At 41.4% G+C, this 17,655-nt stretch overlaps 2 protein-coding genes across 3 annotated transcripts in view; both read right to left on the reverse strand.

The window, feature by feature from the left end:
- Positions 1-1,233: 1,233 nt before the first annotated feature.
- On the reverse strand, positions 1,234-9,975 carry gnat1 (guanine nucleotide binding protein (G protein), alpha transducing activity polypeptide 1). The gene is made up of 9 exons (XM_061256824.1): positions 9,870-9,975; positions 5,540-5,582; positions 5,301-5,442; positions 4,788-4,945; positions 4,342-4,470; positions 4,091-4,220; positions 3,515-3,668; positions 1,792-1,983; positions 1,234-1,278 (listed from the first exon to the last, which is right to left on the reverse strand). Exons 1-8 carry the CDS (start codon positions 9,973-9,975, stop codon positions 1,793-1,795), a joined length of 1,053 nt encoding a protein of 350 aa, XP_061112808.1. The 3' UTR covers positions 1,234-1,278; position 1,792.
- Positions 9,976-11,539: 1,564 nt separating this feature from the next.
- The window catches only part of LOC133138459 (semaphorin-3F-like), a 78,761-nt gene continuing 72,645 nt past the window's right edge, over positions 11,540-17,655 (reverse strand). For both annotated transcript variants that reach the window (XM_061257238.1, XM_061257237.1), the window contains exon 19: positions 11,540-15,184. In XM_061257238.1, the coding sequence (XP_061113222.1) occupies positions 14,747-15,184 (438 nt within the window). In that variant the 3' untranslated portion in view covers positions 11,540-14,746. The remainder of the gene's footprint in view (positions 15,185-17,655) is intronic.

The raw sequence follows: 17,655 nt of genomic DNA on the forward strand, positions 1-17,655 counted from the left end.
CAGAACAGTACAATTGAAATGTACTGAAATTGTTTTGATTTGGCTGGACTGCTACACACTTGAAATGAATGCTTTGGATGTGTCATCCTAAATGGTGGTGTGAAAATATTTCTGGAATGTTCTCTGAAGAAAATATGAACACTTGTAGTTTAGCCCATTTGTGGTGCTTCTGCTGATGGGGAAAACAAATGCTTATTTCAACAGAATCACAAAGAGAGAGAACTGCAGAGAAGGTAGCTTTGCTACTGTAAGCTTTAATTGACCACCTTTCATTCTGTGTTTTGCCAACATCTGTACAATGCATGGCCTAAAGTGCATCCAAAAGTTGACAACTCATTGGTTAGTAAGCATACCTGGGATGAATCCTTATGACTACCTCTGTCTTTCAGCCTTTGAATGTGTTCAACATGCAGGCTAGACAAATATAACTCTCCTCCCTAATTATTAATCAACTTTTTCCATCCAGTAATCTGTGTTATAAGTATATAAACACCACAGCTGTAGCCCACCCTATGGGCTCCATTCCAACATTTTTGTACCTGTTGCTGTATATTGCAGATTTAGGCAATCTGTACTGTTCATACTACATCATTGTTAGATGTAAAGTCTGACTTTGCATCACGTCAACACTAGGATGCAGGCTTTGCTGAAGATTGAGTTTGCTGCCACTTGGCCTGTTCATAATGTCTTCTGAAGTGCATATGCAGGTGGTACAAAACAAATACAGCTGTCACGTTAAACTATTTCAGGACCCGTTATCACAGGGTAACTAGTGGAAAGTAGAGGCCAACACAATTCTCTGATTAAATAGCCTTGCAGTCATCTGCATTTTCAGAACATCCAATATTATTCTCCAGTTTACAGCAGCTCAGATGTTACAACTACAGTTTATATGATACTGCTACAGAAAGCCTATTTTGGCCTCTTTTAAGAATCTGCAACAGCCTATATTTAATGTCAGCTGTGATAAGACTATAGGAGAATTTTTTTCCCCCAATTTAATTAATTATGACATGAATTTCCTCAAATCCTGGATATACTTTCCTACATTTTACTAAATTTTATTTCAGTAGATGAGATGTGTTTTGAATTGCAGTGATCTTAGGCTTGGGTTCCCTAATTAACAACAAAAAAATATATAATAAGATTGCAGGTCCATGTTTGTATTGTTTCGTCTGTTGCTTTGGACAGGAATGTTTTCTTCTTTCTTCAAAAATAGCAGAATGAGTTGGAAAGGGGTAGAGGGGGAAAGGGGGGTTAAAGCTGGGAAGGTCATACCTGGGGAAGAAATGAGTGATTGATAAGAATATTGACCTTTCAAATCAATGGGGGAGACAAGTGATGAAACAGTATTATGCATAATTATATGTAATTATGCTACCAGCCCCATGTGCTGACAATTTGTGGTGCATATATTTTTTTAGCAGGTAATATTTTAATATGATTGTAAATATCATTCTATTTCAACCAAACTGGAGAATGCACATATCATACTTGAGAGGAGTGTATTCCTTGGAGGTAGCAATATAATTTATTTCCACACTATCATTTGTATTCTCAGCTGCTGAACATCTTTCCCAAACTGTAATGCCCGAGTTAGCATACCCTTATAATTGAGGGGATAATTAGCAGTGGCAGCTTAATTAGCCCAGCTGCGTTTCAGCTCATGCACTGCCAAAACCTGTCCATGTGTTTCCTCTTCTAGTTGACAGTGACCCCTTGTGTAAAGCGGGCCTTGTGAGTGCAAAAGGTAAGCTGTCACACCAGAATACCAACACATGTTCACCTCACCTTAGAAGAGACCGCAGTCCTTGAGGTTTTCCTTGATGATGATGTCGGTGACAGCGTCAAACACAAACTTGACGTTCTCTGTGTCTGTGGCACAGGTCATATGGGAGTAGACTTCTTTGATGTCTCGTCGCATGTTGAGGTCCAGGAACTGCACCTTGATGTAATTACCTGCATCCTCATAGGTGTTGGGGCCTGGTAGAGGGAGAAGTCATGTCCCCAACAGATTCAGGACAAACTAAACATCAAATATCACCACACATATGGAAAGAGAAAGGTATGCCAATATAGAGAACATTTGAACTTTGATCTGTTCCAATTCCAAAAACTGACCGAAATGGAAAGAAAATAAATGCTTGCACTTATTAGGTAGTATTCAGGTGGCTGTGATAACAATGACATTTTACTACATACTATAATATGAAAATAAAATAAGGCTTTAATTTTTATATATGTAAAATGTATGAATTATTACAGTATTATATTTCATATATACACTCAGCAAACACATTATTCGGTAGCCCTGTTCACCAGCACATTAATGCAAATATCTAATCAGCAAATCAAGTGCTTGCAACTCGATGCATAAAAGCATGCAGACATGGTTAAGAGGTTCAGCTGTTGATCATAACAAACCTCAGAATATGGAAGAAATGTGATCTAAGCAACTTTGGCCATGGAGTTATTGTTGGTGCCAGACTGGTCGGTTTGACTATCTCAGAAACTGCTAATCTCCTGGGATTTTCCCACACACCAGTCTCTAGAGTTTACAGAGTTTACAGTAACTCAAAAGTTACAACAGTGGTATGCAGAAGAGCATCTCTGAACACACAACGCATCAAACCTCTAAATCGATAGGCTACAGCAGAAGATGTCTAAAAAATAAGTCTAATAAATACCTAATAAAGGGCTCACTGAGTGTATAAAATGTATTAAAATATATTATTGTAAAAACATGATGTTCTCAATGAAGTAAGAACTGTTCATCATGCTTTTACATCCATATGTTTTATGTAATTTTGATATGTAGTAAAATGCCATTGTTATTACAGCTACCTGTGGCATGTTCCACAAAGCAGAATTACTGAGTTAGCTGGATAGCTGCACAGAGTAAAACCTGGAACAGTTCTTCTTACTTCAGTCCAAGTTCCAGATGTGGAGGTGTCTGGGTTTTCAGTTACCCCCACAGCTTTGTGGAACAGGCCCCAAAATACTACAGTACCTTACCTTAAAATGCACAGCAAACATTTATTTTAGGCCAATTTAGGCCAATTGTCTGCAATACTTAGACTTGGAACATGATCAAATTTGAGATGTTCTCTTATCTTTGAATGCTTCAACTTTAGAATTTTCTATAGATATTAGATTTCAGTACAATTTAGGCATTTAACAGAAGCACACACCTAACATTCTTTTCAACACAATCCATTCATAAAGGACTGTATTGTACCTCATAGGTATTACTATACCTCAGCAAGACCTCTGAGTAATATAACACAAATGGTTCAAAAATCTGAAACTCCATACTGGACAAACAAAACATTGTGTTAACATTGCTGTGAGGCTACCACATGCTAAACATGTAAACTGGCCTTTCAGTGTTCATTGTCTGCCATCACCTTCCTCTTTGTGCCTCCTGATCAGCCCTTGAACCTCCCTACAGACACACACACACACACACACACACAATGTTCCATTATGAAGTTGATCCATGCACTTATCTCACCATCATAGTCAGGGAAGCACATGCTCAGGTGAGCCTTCTTGATCTTCTCGATGAAGACGTCTTTCTTGTTGAGGAAGAGTACGATGGATGTGGTGGCAAAGTAGCGATGGTTGCAGATGCTGTTGAAGAGGTGGAGACTCTCGTGCATTCGGTTCTTTAGGAGAAGAGAGTGAAGACAGGATGAAAAAGTGATGGGGTGCACTGCACATGTGTTCTTATGTGTGAAAGGCGGTTACACACTGTATGTATAGGTGTATACAGGAACAGATTAATTGCCCATAACAAGTCATAGATTGATCCTTCAGCGATCACTAAATTTTGACCTGGGATTCCAGGTGCGGTGACTTCCCTTGTCAATTAGAGATGTCAAATAAGTAATTAAGCACTCAGCAAAAACAGAACAGGCTCAGCAGCCCGTGATGACAAGGACTGATGTCTCTGCCCTGATCTTTACATTACATTACATGTTATTCAGCTGAATGCTTTTATCCAATAGCTGATGCTTGTAGACTAAGCACAGGACATTCCCCCCTAACTGTACAATGCTGCCATAACATGACTGTTGCAGTATCTCACCACTTCATCATCCTCCACCAGCACCATATCGTATGCACTCAGAGCAGCGATGAAGATGATGCAGGTTACGCCTTCGAAGCAGTGGATCCACTTCTTCCTCTCTGAGCGCTGGCCACCCACATCGAACATCCTGTAGAGGGGTTGAGGCAGAGCTGGAGAGACCCACTTGGATGTTTAGGCCCTGCCTGTGTGGATGATGGCCTAGGCTGAGTACCATGTGCTGGCTTTTGGAGTCTGGAGTTTGGACCCACCTGAAGTTGAGATCCTTCAAGCCAAACTGGGTCTCAATGATACCAGTGGTCTTGACTCTTGATCGCAACACGTCCTGCTCGGTGGGGACGTAGCCAGGCTGGACAAGCCTCTCCAAGTCACTCAGATAGCTCACAGAGAAAGAGAGGAGAGGGGGTAAGGCCACACTGCACTCACTACACAGATGTGTGACACAGGGGTGGAGGGGTGAGTTAAGATAAGCGTGCAGTATGGATGGATTATGGGGAAAGTTTTTAAAATTTATATTTAATGTCACCGTTGTACAAAAACATTCCCCATTGGAGGAAATATCCTGCTAATCAATCCATCCTATTAATATATCTCACAGAACTGACCACAGATGCAATTGCTGTCTGATTGTAATATATGTAACCAGTGTTGAGTTTAAAAAAGGCATGATTAGTGATTATGGAGGCGGTGAACCTACTATCCAGCAGAGTCATTGAGCTGGTATTCAGAGGCTCTGTCGAAACAGGCCTGGATGCCCGTATCCTTCCACAGGCGCATGATAATCTCAGCCATCTCCTTTGGCATAGTGCCCTCCTCAATGGTGTCTGCCAGGTGCGACAGCTTCCTGGCATCATCCTGCCACCACAGAGACAGCCACAGAACTGCTAAACATGTGCGGTGCATAGGACACCCACTTAAACACAGACACAGAACTGGAATACACACACTCACAACATAGGAACATAACAAGTTTCATATTAACAGATAAGATATGGGGTCATCATACAGAGAGGTACAGTATATAGCTGTAGTACATGAAGTGTGTCATCACCTACCCCTTTTAGCCTGCTTTTAAATACACAACCTAATGTTAAAGTGCTATATCTCTGTATTCACACAGTATATCTCATTAATGTTGTTATATACCCTCTGTCAGATATGATTTTAGCATTTCTTGCGTGATGGTGTTTCCCCAGGTTCCTCACTGTACCTGCTGGGCAGCGTCTCCGTAGCCCATGTTTAGTGTAGTCATCGCTCGCACAATAGCCATCATAGAGGATAGGGTGTTGCTGTAAATGATTACGATGAACTCCAAGCATTCTTCACGTGAGTAACCATCTTGGTGGATAATCCTGTTGGGGAGAATTATTATGTGATTCACCTGAGATATACCTTTACATTCCAGATTGATGCTACAGTGTTGATAAATTCAGCTTTTATTGTACTCACTTCATCTGTTTGACGATTGTGCTCTTGCCTGATTCACCTGCACCTGTATGTGATTAAGAAGAAAGGAAAATCAGCCACATTTCCATAGTGTGTTTTATAGCAGCACAGAAATCAATGTGAACACTTGCAAGGAGGAAAGTAATAATTTCCATCTAAAAGTAAGTTACTAATTCGTTGAACAATGAGATATAATTGCATTGTGTTAAATTATGTCAGCAGCAATTCATAATTCAGAATTCATTATTTTGATTCCATTCCATGGAAACTCATTGTGTAGATTAAATTGGGGACACAAAACCAGTCATAGAAAAAGGCTGAAAGAAAAGTCTCGCCCAGTATTACCAATTTTGCATTCAATGAGAGAATAGTGGCTAGCTAATATAAAAGACCAGAGGCGGACATGTTGTTCTGTAGTACATATCAGATGACTGACTTGATGTTAAAGAAAAGCATGCTTAATAAGCAACATTCATGGTCGAACATGGCATAATTCATTGGACAAAATGAAGGCACTGGTTTCCATAATTTGTTTTCCACTCTAGTAGGTCAGTTACTGAACACTTCTGTAGTCTTCAATATTATATGAGCAGTTGATGGGTGTAATGTAAAACACATACCTAGGGACATGAGTATATCTCAAGCATTTGTCTCCCCTGCAATTCAATTATCCCACAAAAAAGGAAGATAGAGGCTTCTTGTGAGACAGTTATCACATTACCCTCTGTCCAGTGATCTACTTCGATTGCCCCTAATTAAGTGCAGACAGCATGAGTGACAGCACTGCCATGCAGTCACATGCTGTTTTCAGTGCACAGAACAGCAGATATTCATATAGTGTTTGGTGCTAACCTTTTTCTAAGTACTGGGAAGTAAGTCAGACATTAAAATGCTATTATAATACATGCACAGAAATTGTGCAATAACTAACTTCTTCCTCTCGCCCATGTAGCATGTTACATCAACATATTTGCTTTTTTAAAGGATTCATAATTGTATAAGTAGACAGATTACGATAATCCGATGCCTACCTTGACCCTATGGGGATTATTGTAGGTGGTAGTTCAAGATGAATCATTTTGGATTACGTGTCCTTTATAGACCTTCACATAACACATAACATAAAAAACATACGGTCCACTATGATAAACCACAACTTTATTGTAGACTTGAACATCTGATGGTAACTATATTTAATGGTCAATAGATGGCAGTGTGGCATTTTCACTGTGTCTGCACTACTATAGGGAAAACCTGTTTAGTAATACTTTTCAAAACCAGAACAGATTAAGTGTGCGTGTGTGTGTGTGTGTGTGTGTGTGTGTGTGTGTGCGTGTGTAAGAGAGAGAGAAAGAGAGGTGTGGGGTTTCAGGTTTGCATATGTATGTAAGCTTGACTCTTGCTAAAAGGAAAGGTGTGAAAACAGACTCTCCCATGACTTCATCTGCATAATGGTATTTAATGAAGAAACCACTGTTCCAGTATTTGCATTCCTGTGCATTTTTTTGGATGTGTAAGGAAAATATTAGGAACATTTTATTGTGTTACACATTGATTTCAATTGCGGCCTGGTTCCCAACAGCACGACTGCCAAAAATGTCCCTATTTGACTGGAGTTCTAGATCTCACAGGGAATACTGGGATCAAGAAAACAAGAAACTCACATGCTCTATTGCTCCAATTACATTAGGCATGCTGTTGATTTACTAGTAATACATCCAATTATTGAATGGAGATATTGTGTGTTCAACCTATTTTATTTGTTCAGTTATGCACGGTTAGTCTGCACTTCATTAAGATTAAGGTGTGTGGGTGTACATTTCCTTGCTGCTGCTAGACACTTTAAGGACCCATTAAACTTTAGGAGTAGGGCTGGTCAGTGTGTCTCTCTCTCTCTCTCTCTCTCTCTCTCTCTCTCTCTCTCTCTCTCTCTCTCTCTCTCTCTCTCTCTCTCTCTCTCTCTCTCTCTCTCTCTCTCTCTCTCTCTCTCTCTCTCTCTCTCTCTCTCTCTCTCACTGGATCAGTAAGCATCCACACCCTGCAGAGATTCTGATAAGTACAGATCTAATTATTTCTGTCTTAAGCCATTCATATGTGGACATGGAGAAGCTGATATCAGTGGGAGAGGGAGACTGTAAAACGCCATGTCCCTGAAGCAGATCAGCACTGGAGAGAATGACTCATTCTCATGCCATGCGTTGACAGACATCTCCCACTCTCTTTCAAAGCTGCCATAAGGGTGTGGATAACCTCCAGGGCTGTTAACAACATATTAACCTGGCCTGAGCACAGTTAATCCTTTGGGTTATTGTACAGCTTGGTACACAAAGGCTAACATTATACTAGTGCCTGGCATATCCAAACACTGTAATGTAAGAACTTTTATATCACTGAAAAATTGCTGCAGTAAATCGTTTTTATTTACCATCTAGCACTGTGCACTTCATTTAAATCACACTTAGGTCTGTTCACTGGAGGAGGGGGTGCTTTGGCATGCTGCCTTACAATATTATCTAGCATTCCTGTGTAAATGGAATTTGCAATTAATTTGAAGTTTTCAAGAAAAAAAGTATTTGGAAAACTCAACCAAGGGGTAGAGTAATATACTAAAGAACTGTGAGATTGATTTACACATGAATTAGGATTCAGTCAACATTTGTCCAAAATTTTCTTTGGAATCACAAGTTGACAAGCTGTGATTACTAAAATTAGGTTAAGGACAAATAAAGATTGAATACATATTTGTTCTGGATTACATATTCTTTTAAAAGTTACAGGTATTTTTCTACAGATGTTCAACATGCTGTGGATGCAAATAGCTTACAAGGTACCTCCTCAATTATCATAGTCTGGCATCAACAGAGTGCATCTTAATCAGTAGGCTCTCAGGGAGAGGGTCCTGTCTCTTTTCATCATCTCCCAGCATATGACAGGCCGCTTAAATCTAAATTAGGATTGATTATAGGATTAACTCATTTTGCACAATCGATTTGTAGGTCAGGGTTGCCTGCAGGAGAATGGCAAAGATAAGCTCATCTGATTGCTTCTTCTCAGAAGGAGGGCATGCATTACTTAACTGTTCTTTTTATTTTGGTAAGAGGCAAGACAAACAATTTAGCCATGGGCGATCCCTCTAACAAAGGGAATTTTCAGAGCCCAGGAATTGATCCCCAACCAGTCTGTGCGAAGGGTGGGTAATGGTCCAGGATCAGAGCTTAGGAGGGCAGAATCTTTGTGTGCCATTTCTCTATGATTTGTAGTAGTCTCCTGAGCGTTTATCTTGCTATGCTTACAAAGGGACGGATTCCTGGACTGTCTCTTGTGCGTTCAGGAGGACAGGGCTGAAACTGAACTGGGGTGTCTGAACCATAAGCCACTTGCGTCGGCTCCACTTAGTCCCCAAGTTCTTTTTAAAGACTAAGCCCCATGTTAGCACTCACCTGGTTTAATTAAGTGAGTGACTGTGAGGTGTTAGGGGGGAACAACAGCAGTATAATAGGTCTGCCGTGGAGAGGTCGTGGCTGGGGGAGCTAAAGACCTCTGTTCTGCTACATTTGTATTTGGAGGATTAGCAGGGATTGGCAGCATGTTTGGAATTGCTTGCTGCCAGTGAGGTGTGTAAGCCCCACCTGCCTTTCAGTGCTCAACAACACTCTGCGCAGTTCATAAAGACACCAGCTGTATCCATGGTGCTGGAGGTGCACAGCTCTTGAGGAACAATGTGGATACCAGGATGAACCATACAGTGAACACTGCTGTTGCAATATGTTTCCCATTAGCATAGCAACAATTCTGCTTAATAAAGTCACCTGGGCCTGAGCAGCCTTTCCACCCGAAAAATGAAGGAAAGTTGCTAAGTTCAGCTGTTTGGAAGCTCTGTGCAGTAGTGGTATAGAGATTGAATAGCTTTGACCAGTTTGACAAACAAGATACCAAACCGCTGCAATCAAACCAAAACACCAATCCATGGGCAAGAGAGACAAGATACACACAATGCATCCTAAATGACTGGATCTGCCTCAGGAATGTGGAAAGATTGTACACAATAGGAAATAGCATTGAAGATACTCTCATGCAAAACCTCTCATAGACCTCTTTCCTGGAACTTTTCTGAAGCCATACAGCTTGAGAACACAGTTGGCAGCACAGCACACCTAAGATGGAACCCAGGGGCTTTCATTGTCTAAACAACATCAAGCAAAAGGCTAGGTAGAGCAGAAAAATGCAAGTATCTGTACAAGGGGTGGTAGGGGGAGGGGTGGAGCCCCTGAACCTCTATCCCTCAGCTGACCTCTCCTCTCCACTTACTCCCCTCTGGAAAAGTATATTTTACCCAGTAGCAGCAGCTTGACGGTCCTGGCGTCCTTGTCAGCATCCTCCTTCAGCTTCTTCTCCAGTTGTTTGGAGTGCTTCTCTTCAGCACTGGCTCCTGCTCCCATGCTGGCTCCCTAAGTTTGGCCTCTAACCCTCAAATGGCAACCTTGGATCCTGGACGGCTGCTCTATTCGTCCGAAGGGGCCCTTGTGGCGTCAGCGACGCAGTCCGGACACCAACCGCTTCCTGCTGGCAAATGACTGGATCAATCACCTCTCCAGAGGATTTTGGGCACCCCCGTGGTCAGTTGACTGCAGACAGCCAATGGTGTACAAGGACAGGGGACAGAGGAAGGCAGAAGAGGGCGTGGGAGGTAGAGGATGGGGAACGGCAGAGGTGATTTAACCCCAGATTTAGTGAGACTGTGCTGTGGTCAGCAGAAGCTGAAGAAGTCGGACAGTTAGATGATAATTCAGCTCAAGTGCTTATCACTCCCCTTGTTCTCATGCATGACTAGAACACTGATAATGCTGGATGGTCTTCCGTGTAACAAAGTCACCTATAAGATTTTACTGTATAGCATTGTATACTATATAGATATAGCAAAGCAAATAATAAAAATGGTTGTACTATTATTTTTATATAATGGAGCAGTGCACTCCATTCTTATAGAAAAAGATTCTACTTCAATTATGCTTCAATGGAATCAACCTAAATAAATTATACATTTATTTCTGTAAATAAAGGGTCACAAATATTCACATCCATGCTTTCAGTACTTTGTACACTCTTCCTTTGCAAGGATAACACTGTGGAGTCATCATCTATAGTGGTTTATAAGATTTGTAAACATATTGAGGGGATCTTTGATCATTCCTCCATACAGTCTTTTGTTTGAAGACAAAAGTGCAAAGGGCAGTCATTAGAGACTATAAACTCCTCTGTGAGAACAACTCACAGCTTACGGTTTTCATCATAACATCACTGCTGTGCCTTCTCCGTCTACATTTGGAGCATTTCTTTTATATTGGTTTTGTTTTCCTTGGGGTTTCTCTCAGCATTGATTTCTCACTCTCTCCTTCCCTTGCCTTTGCACATTGAAGAATCTTTTCTTGTGATACAGCTTACAAGTATCTGAGACACATAAACAGCTTTATAGTTTCACCTCTCAGATCCTATTGACCTCAATCTGAAGATGGAAAGGGAGCTTAATTCAGCAGGTGTCCTTTGAAAGAGTCTTCATATGACAGATGGGCAACACAAAAATACGTATGTGTACTTGCAGGGGTACTGTATAGGTAAGGGAAATCTTTGTGAGAACTACAGAAAAGCATTTTGGAATGGATACATACTGTAGAGTATGTACTATATTAAACATGGAAAAAGCATAAAGGACAAGTTTAGTTGAAAAGTGTTTTTGTTGTTGTGAATATAACATAAAAAAAAATTAAGAAATATACCAAAATGTACTGTGTAATGTAATTTACTGCAATTTACCTTAAATTCCACACTGAATATTATGGAAACGTTCAATTCATTTCCTGAAATCCTCAAATGTGACCAAAAGGAGAGTTAAGTAAAAGCAAGTAATTGAGCATTCATGAACATTGTTCCATTTGTAAACACTGATGTGTAGGTGAATACAATGTAGGAATACAATTACTGTAAAAATGAGAGCAGTGCATTCCATTCTTATAAAATATAGAGCTTTAATTTATTAGTCAGCAACATCAACAATGAAAGGGGAAGAGTAATTTAACACGAGTCATTACAATAACATCACCTGTGCATTTAGTCTTATTCAACAACTGAATATTCTTTCTTTAAAAACACAAAAAGAAACTAAAGACAAGCATTTAAAAAATACTAACAAATTGTACAATCTTCTGTTGTAACCCTGTTTAAGCACAGGTGGTTAAACAGGAGCAGTCTGGTGAAACAGTATGTTCTAAACCAGGGGTGTGCAATTCTATCTGAAAAAAGCTGGTGTGGGTACAGATTTCTGCTCAGCACTGAGATATCTGACTCAACTAACTGACTAATCATGACCTTCAATCGAGACCTTGATAAGTAGAATCAGGTGTCTTAGGGCTGGGCTAAAACAAAAACCTGCACCCACGCCAGCCCCTTTTGGATAGGATTGGACACTCCTCTTCTAAACAAATGAGAAGAAAGTATAAAAGGAGAAAGTGGCCCAATGTCAAGGATCTTCACATTTCTCCGTCGTATAGACTTTCATTACTCTTTTTACTACCTTGAGTCAGTTCCTCAGGCTTTTTACGGACATTAATTCACAAAAGATACACATTCACTTGTTTCTTGTTATTTAATAAAGACAGCAACATAGCTTTTTTGTTCCATATTTATATACAGTACACATAGATTTCATGCACACAATGAAAAGCCAGCTTCCCAAGATTTTGGTATGAGTCACGCTCTGTTTAAAAGTTCCCGATGTGTATATACATACAGTATATGTCTCTGTACGTGTAGCCAAAATGATATTGCTTGGTCAAGGAGATGGAGGCTTCCTTTATTGTTTAACCTGTGCTTGGTTTACTTTTCCATGTAATTGGGTAAGCAGCAAGAAATTGGCAATATCTGCCACGATCTGTTATGTGCTAGTGTCTCCCTTTAGCCAAGCCCCACCCTGATAGCCATACAATGCATATCAGCCCTGGCTCAATTCTAATGTATATAATGGTAGATTGACTCTGGGTTCTAAACCACCACCCTTGTCGCTTCTCTTCACAACAAGAGAAACGGTTAGACCGCTGAGCTAAAGACCAAGGTCACCAGCCAAGGGAACTAGTTGTACTCTTACTGCTTCTGAAGGAGTGACATCACATTCTGTAACGGATGTTCACATGCCAACTCATGCCTCAGAAATCCGTTACACGATTGGGTCAGAAACGGAGGAGCTGATGCCTATTAGGGCTTCAGTGTCCTTTCTATAGGCCACATAAGCCTATATATGTTATCTGGAAACACCATTTGCCTAGGACGGGAGAGGTATGACTGCCTGAGCTTGGCAGCTCAAACAGCAGTGTTGAGAATTGATAAGAAGAAGCAATGGAGCGTAACAATTACCCTGTTCAAGTTCGGCCAGAGGCCCAAATGATGTGACTTTCTTTCAGCTTCCATATCAGACACATGCCCCAACATGTCTTCTCCATTCTACCCAGATTTTAAATCAACCATCGAGGTTCTAGGCTTCTACATGTCCAGCTGATCAGAAGGGTATTTACCCTCTTTTTTACATTACCATGACTGATGACATTATGTTGATCTATAAATATGTAACGGCTTATATTTTAAAGGTCTACTTTTTAATTCTATGGTGCTTTAGAAATGTCATGCAATGCAACCCTATTATCCCCTTCACAGGCAAATGATTTTACCCCCAAAGAAAACCAATTTTTTCAACTTTTATAATATCACAGGTACAGTATTTAGCAGTAATATATACACATGGAAAAAAAACAACACGTGTTGAAGATTGTTTTGGAAGAGACCAGACTCACAAAAGAGTAACAAATACAGTGAAAAAAACAAACTGTTGACACGACAAAGGTAGATAGAACATGTTCTGAGAGAGAACATCAAATGGACGTACCTCGCCCATTTATGGAAGAAGCTACTGAAAGCGTGGGAGGATTTTTGGTTCAGTTGAAAGGTGTCTGTTAAGATTGTTTCTTTTAGAAACATGGACACTTATGGAGGCAATGAAATTATACAGCAGTGCTTTCCACAAGAGATAGTGTGTGTACGTGTGTGTATGTGTGTGTGTGCATGTGTATGTGTGTGTGTCTGTGCTATTTGGTGGCTGCAGGAACCAAGTCTCCATCACATCTTTCAAATTCTGTGTCAAAGTACCATGTCATCAGTAAAAACCGGAAGGTTCTACCTATAATCCATCTGTCAGTCCTGTTCCCTAGTTATAAAAACCCTTTTTCCCCTTAGTTACTGCAGTATACACTTTCAATATAGAATTGTCGCTGATGAAAAATTAAGATTTTTGTAATAATAACAACAATATTAAAATTAATTATCACAATAACAATAATAACAATATTTGCCCAGAAGTTATCTATACACAAAGAGCCTTTTTTCTATTTAAGTACAAAGAAATCCACAGAATCATACTATGTACAACCTACAATAAATACTGTGTATCTTATTTTTTGTTAAACCATTAAAAGAAACCTTCTGCCTGCTTGTTTCCTGTTGCTTATTTAGGTTGGTGTCTCTTGCGTGTAGTGAAGTTTTTATTTCTTACTGAATGAGTCTCTCCCATTTTTGGGGATGGGTGTAAGCATGTATGTATGTGTGTGCGTGTGTGTGTTTTTTTTTGTTTTGTTCATATATGCATGCGTGTGTGCAAGCATGTGTGTGTGTGTGTGTGTTTTTTACATGTGTACGTGCATGTGTGTGCGTGTGTATGTGAATGTGTGCATGTGTGTGTGTGCATGTGAGAGTGAGTGTGTGTGAGAGTGTGTGTGTATGTGTGCATGTGAGTGAGCGTGTGTGTGAGCATGTGTGTGAGGATATGTGTGAGAGTGTAAGTGTGTGTGTCTGAGAGAGTGTGAGTGTGTGTGTGTGTGTGTGTGTGTGAGAGAGTTTGAGTGTGTGCGTGTATGTGTGTCTGTGTGTCTGTGTGTGTGTGTGTGTCTGTGTGTGTGTGTGTGTGTGTGTGTGTGTGTGTGTGGAGGGTGTGTGTGTGTGTGTGCGTGCATGTGTGAGAGTGCGTGTGTGTGTGCATGTGAGAGTGGGTGTGTGTGTGTGCATGTGTGAGTGTATGTGCGTGTGTCTGTGTGAGTGTGTGTGTGCGTATGTGTGCGTAGGTGTGCGTATGTGTATGTGTGTGAGCGTGTGGAGGCTGGGGAGGTGAGCTCCTCATGTCTCCTGGCCCTCCATCTCGTTGTGATTCCGGCGGTTGCGCGGCTTCTTCAGCTCCTTCAGCTCCTTCCCTCGGATGGAGCCCAGCCCGGGGTCCTTGGGGCTGGCGCTGCCCAGGTGCCAGTAGTCCTGGCAGTACTGGTTGATGAGGCTCATCTCGGGCTGGCTGAGGATGGTGAGCAGGTCCTTGTACTGGCCGGCGCTGGGGGTCCAGGCGCTGGACTGGAGCGAGGCGGTGGAGGCGGCGGGGCCGCCCGTCTCCGCCAGCACGTTGTTGATGGCGCGCGCCGACAGCACCAGCAGCTGCACCCGCACCAGCGTGTGTTTGAAGTTCTTCTCCGTGGAGGTGCAGTAGTACACCCCGCCGTCCGACAGCTGCAAGGAGCGCAGAAGGAGGCCCTGCTCCGTCTTCAGGACCCGCCCGTCCGACCGCATCTGAGAGAGAGACACATATCCTATCATATCCTCTCAATATTGCATCAGCGACCACAGCCAGGCTAACCACAGAAAAAGGCTAACAGGCAAACCTGGCCGGCCAGAGAGGACAGGCTGTGCGATCAGTGTACAAACAATGAGGTTGAGACAGGGATTCATTTTCTTTTATATTGTACTTATTACAATCAAGAAAGGAAATCATTATTTAAAAATAAATATAACATAATTATCCCCAACTTCCAAAATATTTGCAAAATGAAAAATGATCAATAATATATTAGGAGAAGGGCCTACAGCCCCACAAACAGATGACAAATATGTAGCCACATATTATACTATCATTATCACACAATGAATTAGAGTTTACACACACACAAAAATCTAAGCTGATCTGGAAGTCATTTCTTATTTATTTGTCATAGAAATTGCACTGTTCGGAACATTATGAGCTAACTTGGTCTACGTGATATATTGTATTATATTTTAATTAGTTAATTAATCATTTTGTTAATCTATTTTAAAGATTAAAAAAATGTAGTCAATAAAAATATGTCACTCTTTACCTGTAATATGTTTACTGTAAGTGTTCATGTTCGTTGCATGCGATATACACTCAGCAGAAGACTCAACACGTCTAAAAAATAAGTCTAATAAATACCTAATAAAGTGCTCACTGAGGGTATGTGGTTTCCATGTTTCTGTGTGTTTCTATGTACAGTATAATATTGTGTTGCTTTGGCAATATGACTGTAGTAGTTGTCCTGCAAGTAAAGTAAATTAAATGGAAAAATAATTGTGAGAGAGACTCACTGACCAGCACTACACCAAAGTTTAACAGGCCCTTAAAGTGTATAACAGTGGCATGGAAATGTACTCCCACACACCTTAATCTTAACGAGGTGCGGACTAACCATGCAGAACGGAACACGAAAATATCAACATCAGGCCTAATGGGAAATAAAATATGTGTTTATTCACATAAAACCACACACCATAATCTCTCATCTACAGGCCCTTAGTAAGTAATGAGAGATGCCTAAAGGGCATGATAGAGAACACAGTGCTAAAAGCCTGGATGTCGATCTCCCTGCTGTGCCCTTAACTCTGAAGCCCACCTTCCTTCCTGCGCTTGATGTGCTTTCACGCACACTTTTCCATCCACGGATACAGGGCAGGGCAGCGCTCTCTGCTGGCTCTTCATCAAAGACTCGGACCATTGTTTTTGCGTTTGCTTAAGCTAACACTTCCCACTTTCCTCCATGATCTGTCCCTGGACAATACCGCGAGTGAGTCAGCATGGAAGCCTACACTGTACACATCTGAGAAGGAGGGATGGTTTAAGCCCTTTCTGTGAGTCCTTTCTCTCTTCTCCAGAGTTTACTCTCTTCATAGTGTTTAGGGTGGGATTGCTAGGGAGTCCCGCTTCTAGAGGTGCAGTTTCACTTCCCTGCTTTGTACCCAGGTAGATCCATGCCAGAGCCACACACCGAGGCTTTGAGATCCCTACCCCACAGTGCCCCCTGCTGCCTGGGGGACGGAATAAGTATGCGGTCAGGACCTCACTACAGTAATTGGCAATGGCCACCTCTCTCAGTGCGATGGAGCTGGTCCCAGGAAGCCAGGCTGGACCATTGGACTGGAGCGAGGCCACACCCTTGGCCTATGCTCCCTTTCTCCACGTTTTTTCCTCAGATCATCACCGGGGTGCGGTCCTTTGTTCAAAATGTTTGCTTTGCCTCCTGTGAGCGATGACTAAACCAGACCTTCCCATCTTCCACTGGTGCCAACGGCAAATTATCGCAAAGGCCAGTTTCCGGCTGGCAGAAGAAGCTCATCTCGGCTGAGGTGCAGCAGAAAAGGCCTGCCTGCCACCCCACCCTCTCTCTCTCTCTCACATTTTCCATGGGTTCACCCTCCCGCCCATCACGTTTCCAAAACACAATGCTTGGGGTGTGTGCAGCAGAGGAACACTCATGATGAATCAAAGCCCTGGCCTGTTCATTACAGAAATGGCTCCCTAACCACTATCCCTAGCTAAGGTGGGGGCAGTTTATGCTGTTTTACCATAAATTACATTCAAGGAAATTCTGTAAATCTCTCCGTATAACAAATGCACTAAAAATAACAAATTACAATACAGAAATTATAATCTTAACTATGTCACTGAATATAGCAAAACTGATTTTCTACATTATAAGTTTAAAGCACAGATATTGAGAAAGAAGTTTTATGAGTATTTTCTCTTTACCCATTTACTTTAAAATGTTCTCTAACAGCCTGTAACAGTCTTTCGTGTCCTGATTGGAGTTGTGTTTTTACAATGGAAACAGGATTGGCATCAAGTTCACATCCTGTGCAACAGGATGGGCATGGTAGCCTTTCCCCACACTCCACCTCAGTGTTCACATGAATGCATGTTCGGCAAGCATTCAACATAGTCAAAACACTGTATTCACATCATCTGTATGTAA

Source organism: Conger conger, chromosome 10 (genome assembly GCF_963514075.1).
Source record: "Conger conger chromosome 10, fConCon1.1, whole genome shotgun sequence".
Classification (NCBI taxonomy): Eukaryota; Metazoa; Chordata; class Actinopteri; order Anguilliformes; family Congridae; genus Conger; species Conger conger.